Source organism: Pseudorca crassidens, chromosome 4 (assembly GCF_039906515.1).
Source record: "Pseudorca crassidens isolate mPseCra1 chromosome 4, mPseCra1.hap1, whole genome shotgun sequence".
NCBI classification, from domain to species: domain Eukaryota; kingdom Metazoa; phylum Chordata; class Mammalia; order Artiodactyla; family Delphinidae; genus Pseudorca; species Pseudorca crassidens.
This window is the reverse complement of record NC_090299.1, coordinates 47,541,613-47,559,977: the sequence shown is the minus strand read 5'-3', so window position 1 is coordinate 47,559,977 and position 18,365 is coordinate 47,541,613. Positions and strand designations below refer to the sequence as shown.

Below are 18,365 nucleotides of genomic sequence, written 5' to 3'. Positions count from 1 at the left end.
TAGTGTAAGCAGAAGGATTTAAGTTGACAATGCAGGCTTTGTTCAAAGAATAGAGAATTGTCCCAGATATTAGATCATAAGGTGTGTGGGAGGAAATGACAGGCAATAAAGCTACGCTATTGCCTCGAATTTCATTCCCAAAAAATGGTCCTTATTCTCGTGTCAACAGCAAACAGAAGAGTATAAAAGGTTCCAAAGGGAGCTGTGGTTTCAGTGGATCCCATGAACAATAATTGGTCAGCATTGAGTCTCTGCAAAAAGAAACAACTGAGCGCAATTTTTAGGGCAAGGGCTTTGACAACTGATGGAATTACCCTTTTTCAACTGCCTTGTACCTTGATTTAGCCATCTAAAATGGGCAAAATAACACTCACCCTGAAGGACTTTTAAATAACTAAATGATAATAATATTTTAAACACTACGTGCCAGGCTCTATTTTTACACGCTTTTAACACATTATTTCATTTCAACCTCTTGACAGTTCTTTGTCGAGTCCTATTTTTATGCCCCTTTCATGGATGAAGAAACTGAGGCATAGACTGACTAAGCACCGTGCACAAGGTCATACAGTTAACAAGAGTCAAAAAAGGGATTCACACTCAAGAAGTGTAGTAACAGAACCTTCACTCCTGAAGGTTCTAGAACAAAGCCTCACTAGGAAGTATGCAATAACTATTTGTAATCATAATTGTGGTCCTTTACTGATCAATACTGTATCAATATATTGATCAGTTGATAGATTGATATAATATATCAATATTGTATGTCACTAAGTAATTGAAGCAATCTCTCAAAACAATTTTATGAGATTGAAACAAATTTTATCCTTAGTTAGAAATTTTTAAATGGAAGCTTGGAGAGGTCAAACTCATTTTCCAGTGTCAGAGTTGAGAAACAGACCCAGCAAAAAACAAAAATCTAGAGCTGCTGAATAATTTCCTAGAATGAGGAGTTCCAGGCACCATTCTGCTTTATCATGTGAAAGGTGACCCCAGATGTTACTGTAATTAATACTAATACAAATAATAACAATAACACTGTGATTGAGCATTTACTATGTGCCAGGTACATGTATCTTCTTATTTAATCACTCTATGCTACAATACTGGGTACAATCTTATGCTCATTTCTATGGCATTGAACATATGGGAGCACTCAGGCATGGAATGTTTTACTAACTTATCCTAGTCACACAATAAATGTCCAGCTGACATTTGGACTACACAGTCTAACTTTCTCTGAACTAAGAAACTAGCTTAAACCTGGGAGAAACATAACAAAACCTAGATCACTGCTCAGTTTTCCTAGTACTCTGTTTTAAACATGGCCATGATGGATAAATGTTTTGTGGCAGAATATTACTGCCATCACTGATATTAGCTTGAACACATTTCCCTAATATATCACCAAAAATTTATCTCTAAACTGACGCAAATTGTTTTTAACTCCCAGGATAACGAATCCCATTTATATACCCTCTACCAAAGCAACATACAACACAGTAACATCTTATGAATCGGGCATTATATTTTGCATAAATAAAATTTCCAAATGTTTATTCCTTTACAGTAGATGTTATAAATGTAACATGTTTATGTAAGATGTAATTAATATAACATGTAAGATGTTATAAATGTAACATGTTTAATTAAGAATCTTTTAGAAACGTATCACCAGCAGCCTACCTTCTGAAATGGCATAAAATGAAGACAGCTTTTTTCCTAACTATTAAAGATGAGAATTTGCTCCCTGATTCTTTTATTGTTATTATTTGCTGTAATATGCTCAAGCTCCTTTTCAACTTTATGTCCCTTCTGTTGTTCTCAGGTAATCAGCTGTCACTTCTAGACTTTACAGTCAGTAAACTTGGGTTTAAGTCCTGACTCTATAGCTGAGGTATAACATTCCTTCCAACAGTGATTTCCTCATCTATAAAAACAGGGTGACGTTACCTGTACACAGAGTAATCATGATGTTTAGCTATAGTAACGAAAGGGAAAATAACTTTGCTTACTACAAAGAGCCAGCCATCAGATGTCAGGTATTATTATGTGACTCAGGGACTGCTTCTAGTTGGTGGCCCTCCTTCAGCATCCCCACCTGCTCCTGAGGTGGGGTCAGAAGCTTATTAAAATATGAATGAAGTGAGGACGGGTCTGCTTATTGATTGTGACAGGACATTGCAACAGGCATTTGGCAAAGTGCTGCACTAGGAATCAAGGCCCAGTTCTGCCACTGATGTGCCCAATAGCTTTCGATTTACAACCACTAAATGTAAGACTGTGTATTTAAATGTGCATTTATAAAGTTAAGGGGCTGGATTAAAGGCCACTTTCAATTCTAACTCTATCTTCTGCTTAAAGCCCTTTTGCTACTAACTTTCTGATTCTTGGTTGGGCGTGTCATTTGTAGATAAGTAGGGCATCATCCTCCCTCACTTTCTATGGGAGATAGAACAGCAGAATAGTTAATTACATAAACCCTGGAACCAGTCTTTCCAGAGTTCATACCCTGGCTTTTCTTCTTTGTGACCATGGGCAAGTTATTGAATCTCTCTGTGCCAGTGTCTTCATCTGTAGAACAGAATATAGCACCCAGAGTATGCTGCTGGGGAGTTTATGAGTTAATGTATGTAAATGTATTTGTTCTTGCATAGAACAAATGCTGTAAAAAGTGGTTTGCTATTATTATTAGACTTTTAGGGCAAACAGGAGAAAGTCTATCAAGTTTCAAGAGAAACTCTTGTTAGGGCATTTTTAATTTCGTGAACTATTATGGGCTTTCTTCGTCTCTCTCCATGTTTCACTATGTTTAAAATTTTCTCTTTGATCAGAGTCCGTATGAGTTGTTGACTTTCCTGACTAAAATATTCATCTTTTTGGTCTGCCTTTCAGTGAAAGTTCAATCACACTTCTTGTTCCTTCTCCCCCCAACCTCAGCATTTCTGTTGTAGATTTTCTCTCTGTGTATAATGACTGGCAACATAATTTTTATTTCCCCCGTTTACCAAAAAGCCAGTTAGACCCTACCACCTATGAAATAATAGCTCCTATCATGAGGGGTTATTCATGAATGGTTGCAGTAATAATATGGTTCATGCTAATAGCAAGTATTCCAATAAGGCGATTATATTTTAAAACCTAAGCTTATGTGAAGAGTTACTTATGTTTATAAATAAGGTAGAGACAATCCATTCATAAGTGTTGTGAGAAATAGCTCCATCGATTTCCCTTTGAGCAGTTACATTTTATAAGTGATTGGATTCAATCACGAAATTGCAAAGCAGTTCAAATTCTCCTGGAATGGAAACTGCAATGTCATTGCCAGCAAACACCTCTAACAGAAGACATTCAAAATAGCTGGCCATTTTCAAAGTACTTTTCATTTTCCATTTGATATATGAATAGTAAATAGGGTAAAGTACGAATTATAAAGGGCTTTTGGGGCCCTAATGTACTTCCAGGTCCAGAGTTGAGGAAACACATGTCTGACTAACAACAACTTGTGGGTACTCATTGTTCACAGTGGTCTGGGAAGTGCTAAGACTCCCGCAGTGCTTCGGATAGGTGTATGGCTTTCTGTTCATGGGCTGTGCGTGATTAGCTTGGAGTTAATCACTCATATACTCTTCTTGTGCACCCGAAAATAGCTCTTGACAGGAAGAGTCAAGAGGGCTCCCAGGCCTTCACATTCCTGAGATTAAGCATTTAAAGTTGGCAAAATGTAAACATTTTCCTCAGGTTCTGGCTCAGGTTTGAACTCTCCACCCAGAGAAGCCAAATGATAAAACAAAAAGACAAGTTGGTGTCAGATCTGAGCTCCCCTGCTATCAACTGTGTAGCTGTGTAAACTTGAGCAAATTCCTTAACTCTTGAAAATCAGTTTCCTCAGCTGATTATAATTCCAACCCCTTTGAGCATTGGGAAGGGTGGAACTAAGGAATGGAGTGCTCAAGGTATATGGCATCTTACCGATGCCTTTACAGGAGAAAGAAAGGAAAGAAAGAATTTACATAGGTGTCATGAACAATAGCTTTGGAAATTTCTCCCAGGCAGTATCTTTGTCTCAGTGTATCAAACTTGAATATTAAACAGGCAATAGCATCTCCTCCTTATTCCGGAAGTTCTTAGGAGTAGTTTCCAAAGCTATAGTCAAGAATCTTCCAGCATCTTTTAGTGGAAAGTCAAAACATGGAGCAAAATTAGTCAAAGCCTCTTCCAAATCCTGTCACTGGACTAAACTTCTAAATTTAATAATATGTGTCCTTAGATGTAATCATCCTCTCTGTGATGTTATTGCCGTACATGTCAAGTCACTATGAAACCAATCTAATAAAGGGTAAACGTTGGGAGTAAAGACTCAGAGGGTATTTTTATAAATGAGATAAAGCAATATAAGTCAAGCCAGCTGAATTTTTTCTAGACAAATCAATCTCAGCTCAAATAGAATTTTAAAGTTACAGTTTTTATGATTTTTTACAATGAAAATAGATACATTTTTGTTTTGTTTTTTGTTTGTTTGCGGTACGCGGGCCTCTCACCATTGTGGCCTCTCCCGTTGCAGAGCACAGGCTCCGGACGCACAGGCCCAGCGGCCATGGCTCACGGGCCCAGCCGCTCCGCGGCATGTGGGATCCTCCCAGACCGGGGCACGAACCCTTGTCCCCCGCATCGGCAGGCGGACTCTCAACCACTGCGCCACCAGGGAAGCCCATGAATACGTTTTTTAAAGAAGAGTTATCCTGTACTGAGAAATGGACCTCTTGTAGATAGACCCACTATGATTGGGATTCTTCAAGTAGTGATTAATTGATTTCACATTTTTTTAATTGAGCAATTTTAGTCTGCCAAATCAGATGCTGTTGGGCTGGGCTATCCAGTAGTCTGGCAGGTCCCAGGTAGAAGAATGTGGCAACAGTCTTACAACGTTCCCTGCTACGATAAGGCAAGGGCTCATCTCTGAACCAGCTTCTTGGAAGGAGTGACATTATTCTTCATAAACAGTTTTACTTTAACATTACAATCCTTGTTTACAAATGTGTGTCTTAGGAAGGCAGGCCTCACACTCATATTTGTAAAGCAAGATGTTCTGGGGGATATGGTTTGACCTCAGATAGAGTCAAATTTCCATAATTATGAATTGGGCTGCAATAGGCTTCCACTATATTTTAAGAGAAGTTGTGAGACATGAGAAAAAGAGGTCTGTTATTAAAACTCATACTGTTGATCCCAGGGGATTTGAATTCCAATTTCTAGCCCAAATGTGTCATGGCCTGAGGGGACTGTTAACTCAGACATAGGACATCCTTGGCCCTGAGAGACTGAAATCTAAGTAACAAAGAACAAAAAGAGACAGTCAGGAAAGCTCAAGGTTGTCTGGGTTTGGGAATTTGTCATCTGATTAAAAATAAATCTGTTAGAAGATACGTGAATACTGCATGCTAGTTGTAGGCAGTTTGTCTCAGGATGCAAAAGCAACATTGGAATTGGCAATCCTATTCCAATAGCAAGACGCCTACATAGTTGTACCTTGGCAGAAGCCTGGAGATGATTCAACAGACCAGAGTGCTACCTGGTTCTGACTTTAATCCACTATGGAGAACAGTATGGAGGTTCCCTTGTATATATGTACCACATTTTCTTTATCCATTCCTCTGTCGATAGACATTTAGGTTGCTTCCATGTCTTGGCTATTGTAAATAGTGCTGCAGTGAACATTGGGGTGCATGTATCTTTTCGGTTTTCTCTGGATATATGCCCAGTAGTGGGATTGCTGTGTCATATGGTAGTTCTATTTTTAGTTTATTAAGGAACCTCCATACTGTTCTCCATAGTGGTTATACCAATTTACATTCCCACCAACAGTTTAGGACAGTTGCCTTTTCTCCACACCCTCTCCAGCATTTATCGTTTGTGGACTTTTTATAATGGCCATTCTGACTGGTGTGAGGTGATACCTCATTGTAGTTTAGGAATCTCATTTTTAAAAAATGATACAAATGAATTTATTTACAAAACAGAAACAGACTTACAGATGTCTAAAACAAACTTATGGTTACCAAAGGGGAAACATGGTGGGGAGGGATAAATCAGAAGCTTAGGATGAACATACACACACTACTATATATAAGACAGATAACCAACAAGGACATACCGTATAGCACAAGGAACTCTACTCAGTATTCTGTGATAACCTATAAGAGAAAAGAATTTTAAAAAGAATGAATATATGTATATGTATAACTGAATCATTTTGCTGTACACCTGAAACTAACACAACATTGTAAATCAACTATACTCCAGTAAAATTAAAATTTTAAAAAATTCAAATAAAAAGTTGGACTTTAGGGTGCTAGAGACAGCTGTCTGCTTCATTACTAACTAGTCATCTGAACTTGAACAATTTACTTAGACTCTCTCTCTCCAAGCCTCAGTCTTCTCATCTATAAAATAGGGATGATAGGATGCTATAAAGATTAAATGATATGATTGGCTAGACTACCCAGTGCTCACTGGGCTCACTGTGAACAGCAAGACCTGTTTTTACTGGAGTTGTATGTCTTTTGAATATAGGTGCATATATTAGTCAGCTCGGGCTGCCATGACAAAATGCCACCGACTGGGTGGTTTAAACAACAGAAATTTGTTTCTCACAGTTCTGGAGGCTGGAAGTCTAAAATCAAGATGCCAGCTGGGTTGGTTTCTCCTGAGGCCTCCCTCCCTGGTTTGCAGGTGGCTGCCTTCTTGCTGTGTCCTCACACGGCCTTTCATCTGTGCCTGTGTATCCCTGGCGTCTCTCGCTCTCTTCTTATAAAGACACCATTTGTATTACATTAGGGTCCCACTGTTATGACTTCATTGAACTTTAATTATCTTCTTAAAGGTCACATCTCCAAATCCAGTCATATTGGAGGTTACGCCTTCAACATACAAATTTTAGGGGGGCATAATTCAACCCATAACAAGGCCAGAAGTCAGACTGCAGTAGATTAAAAAGAGAACAGGAGGTAGGAAATGGACCCAGTGGATACAGTCAACTTTTCTGAGACATTTGACAGTGCAGGAGAGGAGAGAAAAATATTATTTTTATCATTGTTATTTCTGTCAATATTGAGAGAGAGTTTGGCAAAGTAGAAAAAACATAAGGTTCGGCATCAAAGACTTGGGTATAAATTCTACCTCTGTCTTTTCTCCTGTGTAACACCTGGTCACTCATTTCTTCACCAATGTGAGACTCAGATTCCCCATATGTAAACAAATGGATAATTCTACCTCATTGCGGAGTTATTGTGAGGATTAGAATGATATCAGTAGAGCACCTAGCCCATCTCTTGGCATATAACGAACTTAATGAATGTTAAGCACTCTATTAAAAACCCCCCAGAGTGCATGCTTTTAAATGGTGGCTGAGTCACACTGTGAAGTTCCCAGTCCTATGAGGAATCATGCTGTGCTCTCCACAGAGCTTGCCTCCCACATCAGCATCTTGATTGGGTTAGGTGATGTTGCTTTTATAACTTATCATATGCTGGTGATTGTGGATGATTTCAGGTGTGTTTTTAGAGCTTGTCAGCCTTCTAGAAATAGAAACAGCCCTTTGGCAGGTAGGAGTCATTAAGAAGTAAGGTATCAGTCAGCTAGGAAAACAAAGAGTCTGCAGGCAGACTCTTCAAGTGTGGTGCTTTGAATACTGAACGTGATGCTCGTCCTACCACACATGCTTAACTCAGTTACACTGACCCTTCAGCCCTGGTTCTTTTGTCTCAGTCTCATCATCTACAAGCCTGAGCCAGCGGGAGGAAGAAACCTTGTTGATAGTGTGGTTTTGACTGCTCTGTTGTTACAAAGGCTGAGAAGTTAATGTGCTATTTTGTTTCTTTGCAGTGGAAAGGTCATTAGGTTTAGAGGAGGTTATACTATGATTGAAAGATTGCTCAGATAATCTGATTAAAATTTCCTCTACTTTTGCCCATGCTGTGTTTCTCAGAACAATGCATAGAGAATACTGTGATTCCAAAGAAAGCATTCAAGGTCCACCAACTGTCCACAAACCCCAGTTTGAGAAATAATTTTCTAGAGGGCAGCTAAGGTTCAAGGGGCTCCAAGGGGATTGAAACTTCAGCGGCAACATCATTTGTTAATTGATTCACTTATTCATCCATCCCCCAAATAATTTTTGAGGAACTCTGGGGTATTAGACTCTATGTTAGGTCCAGAGGATATACAGATCTGTTAAGACGTTGCTCCTGTCCTCATGGCACTCACAATGAAGAAGACAGACATGAACAGATCATAAATGTAATTAGTGTTTTACATGCTATATGAGAGGTAGGTAAGATGTGAGAACTCTGACCAGGGCCCCATCAGTTCTGCATGGTGGAATAATTGGAAAGCCTTCAGAAAGAAGGCAGTAATATTTAAATGGGATTAGAAAAGATATATATATTTCAATTGGAGGAAAAAGGAAAGAGGAATATTTTTTGTTTTGTTTTGTTTTGTTTTTCTTTTTGCGGTACGCGGGCCTCTCACTGTTGTGGCCTCTCCCGTTGCGGAGCAACAGGCTCCGGACGTGCAGGCTCAGCGGCCATGGCTCACGGGCGCAGGCACTCCACGACATGTGGGATCTTCCCAGACTGGGGCACGAACCCGTGTCCCCTGCATCGGCAGGTGGACTCTCAACCACTGCGCCACCAGGGAAGCCCAAGAGGAATATTTTAAGTTGAGGAAATTATACTGTAAATGATTCAAAAGATGCTTTCATCAAGACATTTTCAAGAAAGCAGAGTCTTTCCATCTGTTATTGTCTATTTATATTAGGTCTATTCCGTGGCATGTATTTCTGCATTGACAACTGCAATAACTTCAACACAGACCAATGCACTGGATCAACAGAAATTTTATGGAGGACCATCTTCCTACATCCTCTCAAGCTCAGGACCCAGAGTAGAATCAACCCATCCAATCCAGAGAACAAAAAAGAAAATTGGAAAAAACCCATTTTAGCTTTTAAAATTTTCCCCATAAAACCCAGCCTGAGGTCAGTTTGTTAATGCCTAGCTGCCTTTTCTCAGCTACTTTTAGGCCTGTGCAAATTCTTTAGGTACACACTGCGCTTAGTTCCTCATCAATTTTATCCTTGTCAGCTCAGACTTTATTCTTGGCCTGCCCATCTTTTCATAGACTTTTATTTTTCTTATCCCCCCATCACTATTCTGCAGCTTTTTCATATCATTGTTCCAAAATAAACTATTATAATATGAAAAGTACAAAACAAATATTTGCTTTTATCTCCTCTTCCTCACTTTGACAAACACAACCTTTCCAAGTATTTATTTCATTGCCATTAGTGGTCTTTTGTAAACTGCTTGAGGGCAGTAATTAAGACACACCAAGATTAGGGTTCCACTGACTTTCTTTTCCCTGATAAGTGAGAGCTCTGGCCCCTCACTAACATCAGAGTGTCAGGGCAGTAAGTAGGCACAGATGTTAATGAGAGGCAGCATCATTAATTATCAAAAATTATGGGACTTTTGTAGTCAAAAATGTCTAAATTTCCAACTAACACATGAGCCATGGAATCAGGAGTGCGTGGCCCTGAGACCAGTTGATGAGAAGATGTTCTGAGCCTCAGCTGTCTGAGTTGGGAATCTGTAGCTAAGAGTAAGGGATATAATGGAGAGAAGCCATGGCTTCAGTACTGGCCCTGGATGTGAGGAGTTCCTTAGCTGAGGTGTGGACTGGACCATGGCAGGAAGAATCTCTTAGGTCTCCACTGGGCCCCACTGCAAAGCAGCTGAAGTTACTTAAGGATGCTATACTTCGAGACCTGGGCACCCAGATCCTAATATATCCCAATACCTCCCGACTTGCATTCTACAGGACCCTAGGGCACAGATGAAGATGTTAGCAGAGGTTACTTGTGGGGAAAAAGAGTTCAGTGGACAAATGCCATTTGGGGTCAATGGGTTAAACAAAGTTAAACAGAATTCTTTGTTGCAAATCCTCTCAAAACCTTTATATTCCAGTGTTTTGCTCCCAAACTACATTAAACTTAACAGAATTTACCAAATTTACATGGATACAAAAGTCTTTTTTTGTGTAGAGCATCTCTGAGAAATTATAGTGTAAATATAATTCACAAAGCAAAGTATAATATTTCAGCATTTATCCGTAGCTATGGATTCCCTTGGCTGCAAAGTAGGGTGTAGCCAGAAGTTCCCTGGGCTCCAGTCCATCCAGTGTGCACCTATGAAGACTGGGTTTATGCCAGTCAAACTGGAAGCGGAGTACTTCACTCATTTCAGCACCTGATCTCTCTGCTTTATTTGTAGCCCCAGGCAAAATATTTGATTTTAATGGAATCTTCAGAGTGTATTTAGCAGAGTCCTATCTCACAGTTGCATGATACAAGGGTGGTACAGACTGCTATCAAATTAAAATTCCATTTTTATAACTCGTGCTTGATATATACACACATTTGAAGTGTTAAGATTTTCCATGATTTTTACACTTTTCAAACTGCACTGTAAAAATGTTCATAGTGTGGTGTCTGATGACTAGAAAGTTTGAAAAAATATTACGTAGAATTAGCTGAATACTGTATACTCTGGGAAATGTAAAGACTGTTATTAGCAGTGTGAGAATCCTTCCTCTGGAAAAATCAGACATGCAGTAAACATTTCCTTCCATTTTCCTATGTTGCTGTGTATACACATTGGTGAGCAGTGACCGTTCTTAAGACTTTGGTTTTCCTCCGCAGACAGCGTGGAAGATGAACTGGAGATGGCCACCGTCAGGCATCGGCCTGAGGCTCTCGAGCTTCTGGAAGCCCAGAGCAAATTTACCAAGAAGGAGCTCCAGATTCTATACAGAGGATTTAAGAATGTAAGAACTTTCTTTTTGACTTTACCTTCACACAGTTCTCAGAGGAGCACTGAGAAACGAGAGGGAAAAAGGGAAAATGTGCAGTTCTGTGAGAGCCCCATCCTATGTACACTTCTTATAGATCTTTCCTAGATATGAAAATTGTTGATATCCATTTGGGCTTTGGTTCACTTTGGTACACCATTATTTGTTCAATCAAACAAGGATGAGTACAGAAGAAAGGTTTACTTTATTCAATTTCTAGTTGGGATTATTTTTTTCCTTTTCGGTTATATCGACATCATTTCAATAAGCTCTAATTGTCTATAGGACCAATTGACTATCGATTGGAGCCTATCAAGGAACTCCACTCCTAGCATTGCAGAAGAGTCATGATAAGTTTGATAATTTCTAAAAGGGCATGTTACCCATGACTCTGAACAACAGGTATCTGTAGGTAGTCCCTCCTTTTGGTTCTCTGTGATCCAGGAGCACCTATCATGCTCCTTCCTGAGTGAATCATCGTCAAGAAGAGTGACAGTCCTTGCACACCAGAGGGTGACAGTGAGAGACAAGGAATGGGCTGGGCAATCTGTCAGGCATACACTCTTAGTGATGCCTTGGTACATGCTCAGGATTAAGCTAGATACTGCAGGGTATTCGAAAGCCAGCTTCTGTCCTCAAGGAGCTAATGGCCTGAATAGGCAGAGAACACTCACCCTCGTGAATTTATTTGAAAGTAATTCATCCTTAAAAGTATTAAATGGTCGTATATTAAGTGGCATACACAGCCCAAGATGTGTTATGTTCTTACACATATGTAAACCATAGTTACATATGCTACAGGTGTCCCTTGAGAGCCTAGTGAATTGCTTCAATTCCTCCTCAAATCCAGCCCCTAACAGCCTCCATTCCATGGTCTGTAGGAATCTATAGAGTCCAAAGATTTCTGCTAATTCCATCCTCTTGAAATCTGTCCACCTCAATGCTATCTCTGTCCAACCTCATGAAGATGAAAAACTGCCTCTTCTACGGTATCCACACAAAAATTTACTTACAGAATTTGTAATGCTAGTTGCCTTTTCAGAATATTTTTATAAGGTCCCAACATGCATATTACACACAAACTTCCACCACCCTCTGACTCCATGGGGTCTCTCTCTACCCCATTTCTGCTCTTCACTGCTCTCCCTGCCTGGGCTACCTAAATGTTTCCTTCCATTGCTCTTCTGAAGCCTGGTCCTCTTCTGACACCCAGGCATTTGTGGGGGTGGACTGGGTGGGGAGGAAGGCGATATAATGGAGATGCGTGCTTACCCCACACAGGTAGGACTCATATTACACATCAAGATGTGTAATCTATCAAGATGACACATAAAAATAAACAGACCTAAAGAGAAAGGGACTTTGAAAATTAGGCTCAAGAATTCTTAGTCATGGGCTTCCCTGGTGGCTCAGTGGTTGAGAGTCCGCCTGCCGATGCAGGGGACACGGGTTCGTGCCCCAGTCTGAGATCCTTGCCGGGTAGAGTAATCTTGGTTGTAGGTTCTTGGTTGTAGGTTCTTCCCTTTCGTCACTTTAAATATTTCGTGCCACTTCCTTCTGGCTTGTAAAGTTTCTGCTAAGAAATCAGCTGTTAAACTTATGGGAGTTCCCTTGTATGTTATTTGTTGCTTTTCCCTTGTTGCTTTCAATAATTTTTCTTTGTCTTTAATTTTTGTCAATTTGATTACTATGTGTCTTGGTATGTTTCTCCTTGGGTTTATCCTGCCTGGGACTCTGCACTTCCTGGACATGGGTGACTATTTCCTTTCCCATGTTAGGGAAGTTTTCGACTATAATATCTTCAAATATTTTCTCGGGTCCTTTCTCTCTTTCTTCTCCTTCTGGGACACCTATAATTAGAATGTTGGTGCAATTAATGTTGTCCCAGAGGTCTCTTAGGCTGTCCTCATTTCTTTTCATTCTTTTCTCTTTATTCTGTTCCACAGCAGTGAATTCCACCATTCTGTCTTCCAGGTCACTTATCCGTTCTTCTGCCTCAGTTATTCTGCTATTGATTCCTTCTAGTGTATTTTTCATTTCAGTCATTGTATTGTTCATCTCTGTTTGTTTGTTCTTTAATTCTTCTAGGTTTTTGTTAAACATTTCTTGTATCTTCTTGATCTTTGCCTCCATTTTTTTTCTGAGGTCCTGGATCATCTTCACTATCATTATTCTGAATTCTTTTTCTGGAAGGTTGCCTACTTCCACTTCATTTAGTTGTTTTTCTGGGGTTTTATCTTGTTCTTTCATCTGGTACATAGTCTTCTGCCTTTTCATTTTGTCTATCTTTATATGAATGTGGTTTTCGTTCCACAGGCTGCAGAATTATAGTTATTTTTGCTTCTACTCTCTGCCCTCTGGTGGATGAAGCTATCTAAGAGGCTTGTGCAAGCTTCCTGATGGCAGGGACCTGTGGTGGGTAGAGCTGGGTGTTACTGTCGTGGGCAGAGCTCAGTAAAACTTTTATTTACTTGTCTGCTGATGGGTGGGGCTGAGTTCCCTCCCTGTTGGTTGTTTGGCCTGAGGCAACCCAGCACTGGAGCCTACCGGCTCTTTGGTGTGGCTAACGACAGACTCCGAGGGGTGGGGGTGGGGGCTCACACCAAGGAGTACTTCCCAGAACTTCTGCTGCCAGTGTCCTTGTCCCTGCAGTGAGCCACAGCCACCCCCATCTGCAAGAGACCCTCCAACACTAGCAGGTAGGTCTGGTTCAGTCTCCTATGGGGTCACTGCTCCTTTCCCTGGTCCTGATGTGCACACTACTTTGTGTGTGCCCTCCAAGAGTGGAGTCTCTGTTTCCCCCAGTCCTGTGGAAGTCCTGCAATCAAATCCCACTAGCCTTCAAAGTCTGATTCTCTGGGAATTCCTCCTCCCATTGCCAGTCCCCCAGGTTGGGAAGCCTGATGTGGGGCTCAGAACCTTCACTCCAGTGGGTGGACTTCTGTGGTATAATTGTTCTCCAGTTTGTGAGTCACCCACCCAGTGGTTATGGGATTTGATTTTATTGTGATGGCGCCCCTCCTACCGTCTCATTGCAGTTTCTCCTTTGTCTTTGGATGTGGAGTATCTTTTTTGGTGAGTTCCAGTCGATAATTGTTCAGCAGTTAGTTGTGATTCTGTGTGCTCTTGCAAGAGGGAGTGACAAACTCCCCATATTTTGATTAAAAGAATAAACCATTCATCAACATCTTAAACCAGTCACACTTATATGAAAGTGGTTGAACTCCCCTGCAAGTAAAGATTACCAGAGCTCCCCAATCTTTTTCCAGTGCTATATCTCTGACAGTATTTCTCCAACATATATTGTAAATATAAATGGGAAATTGGAGGAAAGGAAGATAGGGAGAGATTTCTCTGCCCCTCACCCTGTCTTACCCACTGACTCATCCCCACATTTTTATTTCTCTTACCACATACTAAACTGAATCTTCAAAAGTAGGCAACTGATAGAAATGGAGAATATAGTACAGTGTATCTCAATCTTTCCTGTCCCTCAGAATAACCTGAAGGATTTGAAGGATTTCAAACAGATTGCTGGGCCCCAGACTGAAACATTATGATTTAGTGTCTGAGACTGGGGTGGAGAATTTGCCTTTCTCATATGTTCCCAAGTGCTGCTGACGCTCCTTGTCTGGTGACCACACTAGTACAATGCAAACATCATAAACACTGGTGTCACTCAGACTCAGGTCCATATCTTATTTGTTTAGGGAGATTCCTCTGAATCAGTGGCTTGTGTGTCCTTGTCTCTACAAATTGGGATAATGATATCTACATTACATGGGTTTTGCCTTTGTTTTGCTGGGGTTTTTTTTAGTAAATTCAGATAATAAACATTAAGTTCAACAAAAAGGAATTATTATAGTGTGGCCCCAAATAGTCAATGTCAGTTTTATGTTCCATCAGAGTGGGGCAGTCATGGTTGACCTACATACCTCCTCAGCAGTGTTTTAGGTTTTGAGCTACATAATTATGTATTTAAAAGGTTGCAGAAAGATGCAAGTTATTAGGTACACATCAGCAGTCTCATGTTGCAGTCATTTAGGGAGCTTTAAAAACTACAGATAGCTGGGTATCATTCTTGGTGATTCTGATGTAATTGCTCCCAGAAGAAGCGTGAGCGTCAGGATTTATCCCACTTTCCAGGTAATGAAAATGTGCAGCCAAGATTGAGAACCAACATTGAGAACGGTTCTCAATGTATAAGATCGTAGCCATAAAGGCGCTTCTATCACAAACAGAATTGACCTACTTGTGATGAGCCCTCTAATGTCAAACATCAATGGTTAAACTGGCTACATTGGAGCCTTATGAAACCCTTGGTGGGTGGGGTGGGATGTGTGTGCAGATGATGACTCTGATGACTCTGATTTAGTTAAATATGGGGTGATGTTTAATAATCTTTTTTTTAAAAAACTTCTTTAAAAAAATCCCATTTTAATAAACTGATAATAGAAGGTCACATTTGAAAAAGACTGACTTAGAAGGTCATACAAGTCATACAAGTATCTGTATACATGACGCATAAACTTGCTTTGCTGTTCTCTTTCGGAATCAAGCATAACTTCACTCAACACTAGGTGATAATGAATGGTCCGTTGGGCATTAAGTTTTCATAAGGCTATGTCTCTTTGACATTTCCTCTCATTAATAAATAATTTACAGTATATTCTTCCCAATTTTTAAGGCACAGGATGAAAGATAGTTGCAGCTAGGTAGACCTAATATGTTTTGGACCTCTGACTGCTTCCTGTCCCAAATCTTTCTCTGCTTCCTTATCTTTCACTATTTTGAATTGTAATAGGTCAAAATATCCTTTACATTCAAATACATCTTTAAAGTATCACTTTAATAATTGTTAATGTCATTCTTCCCTAAAATTTTTAAGTGTTAATATTCTTTTTACCTCAAAATGCAAGATGTTTGTATTAGTTTTCTATTGTGTGTAACAAATTACTACATATTTAGTGACTTAAAGAAATGCACATTCATTATCTCACAGTGTTGAAGGTTAGGAGTCCAGAAATGACTTACCTGGTTCCTCTGCTTGGGGTCTCATAAGGTTACCATCCAGGTGTTGGTAAGGCTGCATTTCTCTTTGGGTTTAGGAAGTCCTCTTCTAAGCTCATGGGGTTGTTGGCAGAGTTCATTTCCTTGTGGTTGTATTTCTGAGGTCCCCACTCTTGTGTTAGTTGTCAACCTGGGGCCACTCACCTCCTAGAGGCCTCCTGTAGTCCTTTGCCAATGGTGCTCTCACAGACTCTTTCATAGCACGGAAGCTCACTTCTACAAAGCCAGCAAGAGAGATTCTCTCTACTCAGCTAAAGCAGAGCCATATAATGTTACGTAATCGTGGAACTAACATCTCCTCCCATCACTCTTGTACATCCCAGCACTCAAGGCAGGGGATTAAAAAGCGTGTGATTTATGGGGAGTCACATTTCCATGATATCCATCACAGTGGTCTTTGTGAGGAGGCAGCAACCCTTATGGAGTAGAGCTGCTAAATTTGGTCTGAAGTCACATTTCAAGCACAGTTAATACCCCCCCTCAGTTTTTTGCCTGCAATCCAGACTTCTCCTGAGGGATTTTACCAAAAGTGACACCAACCTTCCCCCCTGGTTTCTACAAGAGATTTGATGTTATGGCCAAAGGAACCAGTAAAAGAGGAAAGTTCTTTGTTGGGGCTATTCCACCCCACTCGAAGGGTTTGAGAACGTCTGCACTTTAAAAATAGACGAAGGGAACTGACGATGAATTTACAGGGATCTACATTTTTGACAAAGGACATGTACGTAAAAAGCTCTAAATCCCACTTACGGTGAAGGTGAGGGGAGGAGTTAGGCACATGCATGGGAAACAGTGGGGTAAGTGGTTAGGATAGAGAAATAAGCTGCTCATTGTATGAGGCAATTTCTCTTTTGACATGAGCCCTCAGAGTTATTCTTTTTTCTTTTTAACATCTTTACTGGAGTATAAATGCTTTACAATGGTGTGTTAGTTTATGCTTTATAGTAAAGTGAATCAGCTATACATATACATATATCCCCATATACCCTCCCTCTTGCATCTCCCTCCCACCCTCCCTATCCCACCCCTCTAGGTGGACACAAAGCACTGAGCTGATCTCCCTGTGCTATGCGGCTGCTTCCCACTAGCTATCTACCTTACGTTTGGTATTGTATATATGTCCATGCCACTCTCTCACTTTGTCACATCTTACCCTTCCCCCTCCCAATATCCTCAAGTCCATTCTCTAGTAAGTCTGTGTCTTTATTACTGTCTTACACCTAGGTTCTTCGTGACATTTTTTTTCTTGAATTCCATATATATGTGTTAGCATACGGTATTTGTCTTTCTCTTTCTGACTTACTTCACTCTGTATGACAGACTCTAGGTCATCCACCTCATTACAAATAGCTCAATTTCTTTTCTTTTTATGGCTGAGTAATATTCCATTGTATATATGTGCCACATCTTCTTTATCCATTCATCTGTCGATGGACACTTAGGCTGCTTCCATGTCCTGGCTATTGTAAATAGAGCTGCAATGAACATTGTGGTACATGACTCTTTTTGAATTATGGTTTTCTCAGGGTATATGCCCAGTAGTGGGATTGCTAGGTCGTATGGTAATTCTATTTTTAATTTTTAAGGAACCTCCATACTGTTCTCCATAGTGGCTGTATCAATTTACATTTCCACCAACAGTGCAAGAGGGTTCCCTTTTCTTCACACCCTCTCCAGCATTTATTGTTTCTAGATTTTTTGATGATGGCCATTCTGACCATTGTGAGGTGATACCTCATTGTAGTTTTGATTTTCATTTCTCTAATGATTAGTGATGTTGAGCATCCTTTCATGTGTTTGTTGCCAATCAGTATATCTTCTTTGGGGAAATGTCTATTTAGATCTTCTGCCCATTTTTCGATTGGGTTGTTTGTTTTTTTGATATTGAGCTGCATGTAAATTTCGGAGATTAATCCTTTGTCAGTTGCTTCATTTGCAAATATTTTCTCCCATTCTGAGGGTTGTCTTTTGGTCTTGTTTATGGTTTCCTTTGCTATGTAAAAGCTTTTAAGTTTCATTAGGTCCCATTTGTTTATTTTTGTTTTTATTTTCATTTATCTAGGAGGTGGGTCAAAAAGGATCTTGCTGTGATTTATGTCATAGAGTGTTCTGCCTATGTTTTCCTCTAAGAGTTTGATAGTGTCTGGCCTTACATTTAGGTCTTTAATCCATTTTGAGTTTATTTTTGTGTATGGTGTTAAGAAGTGTTCTAATTTCATTCTTTTACATGTAGCTGTCCAGTTTTTCCAGCACCACTTATTGAAGAGGCTGTCTTTTCTCCATTGTATATTCTTGCCTCCTTTATCAAAAATAAGATGACCATATGTGTGGGGGTTTATCTCTGGGCTTTCTATCCTGTTCCATTGATCTATATTTCTGTTTTTGTG

General features: G+C 40.0%; 1 protein-coding gene across 6 annotated transcripts in view; it reads left to right on the top strand.

Moving 5' to 3' along the window:
* KCNIP4 (potassium voltage-gated channel interacting protein 4) overlaps window positions 1-18,365 on the top strand; it is a 1,191,601-nt gene that overhangs the window by 1,073,127 nt on the left and 100,109 nt on the right. For all 6 annotated transcript variants that reach the window (XM_067735633.1, XM_067735629.1, XM_067735632.1 and 3 more), the window contains one exon: window positions 10,760-10,884. In XM_067735633.1, coding sequence (XP_067591734.1) covers window positions 10,760-10,884 — 125 coding nt within the window. The remainder of the gene's footprint in view (window positions 1-10,759; window positions 10,885-18,365) is intronic.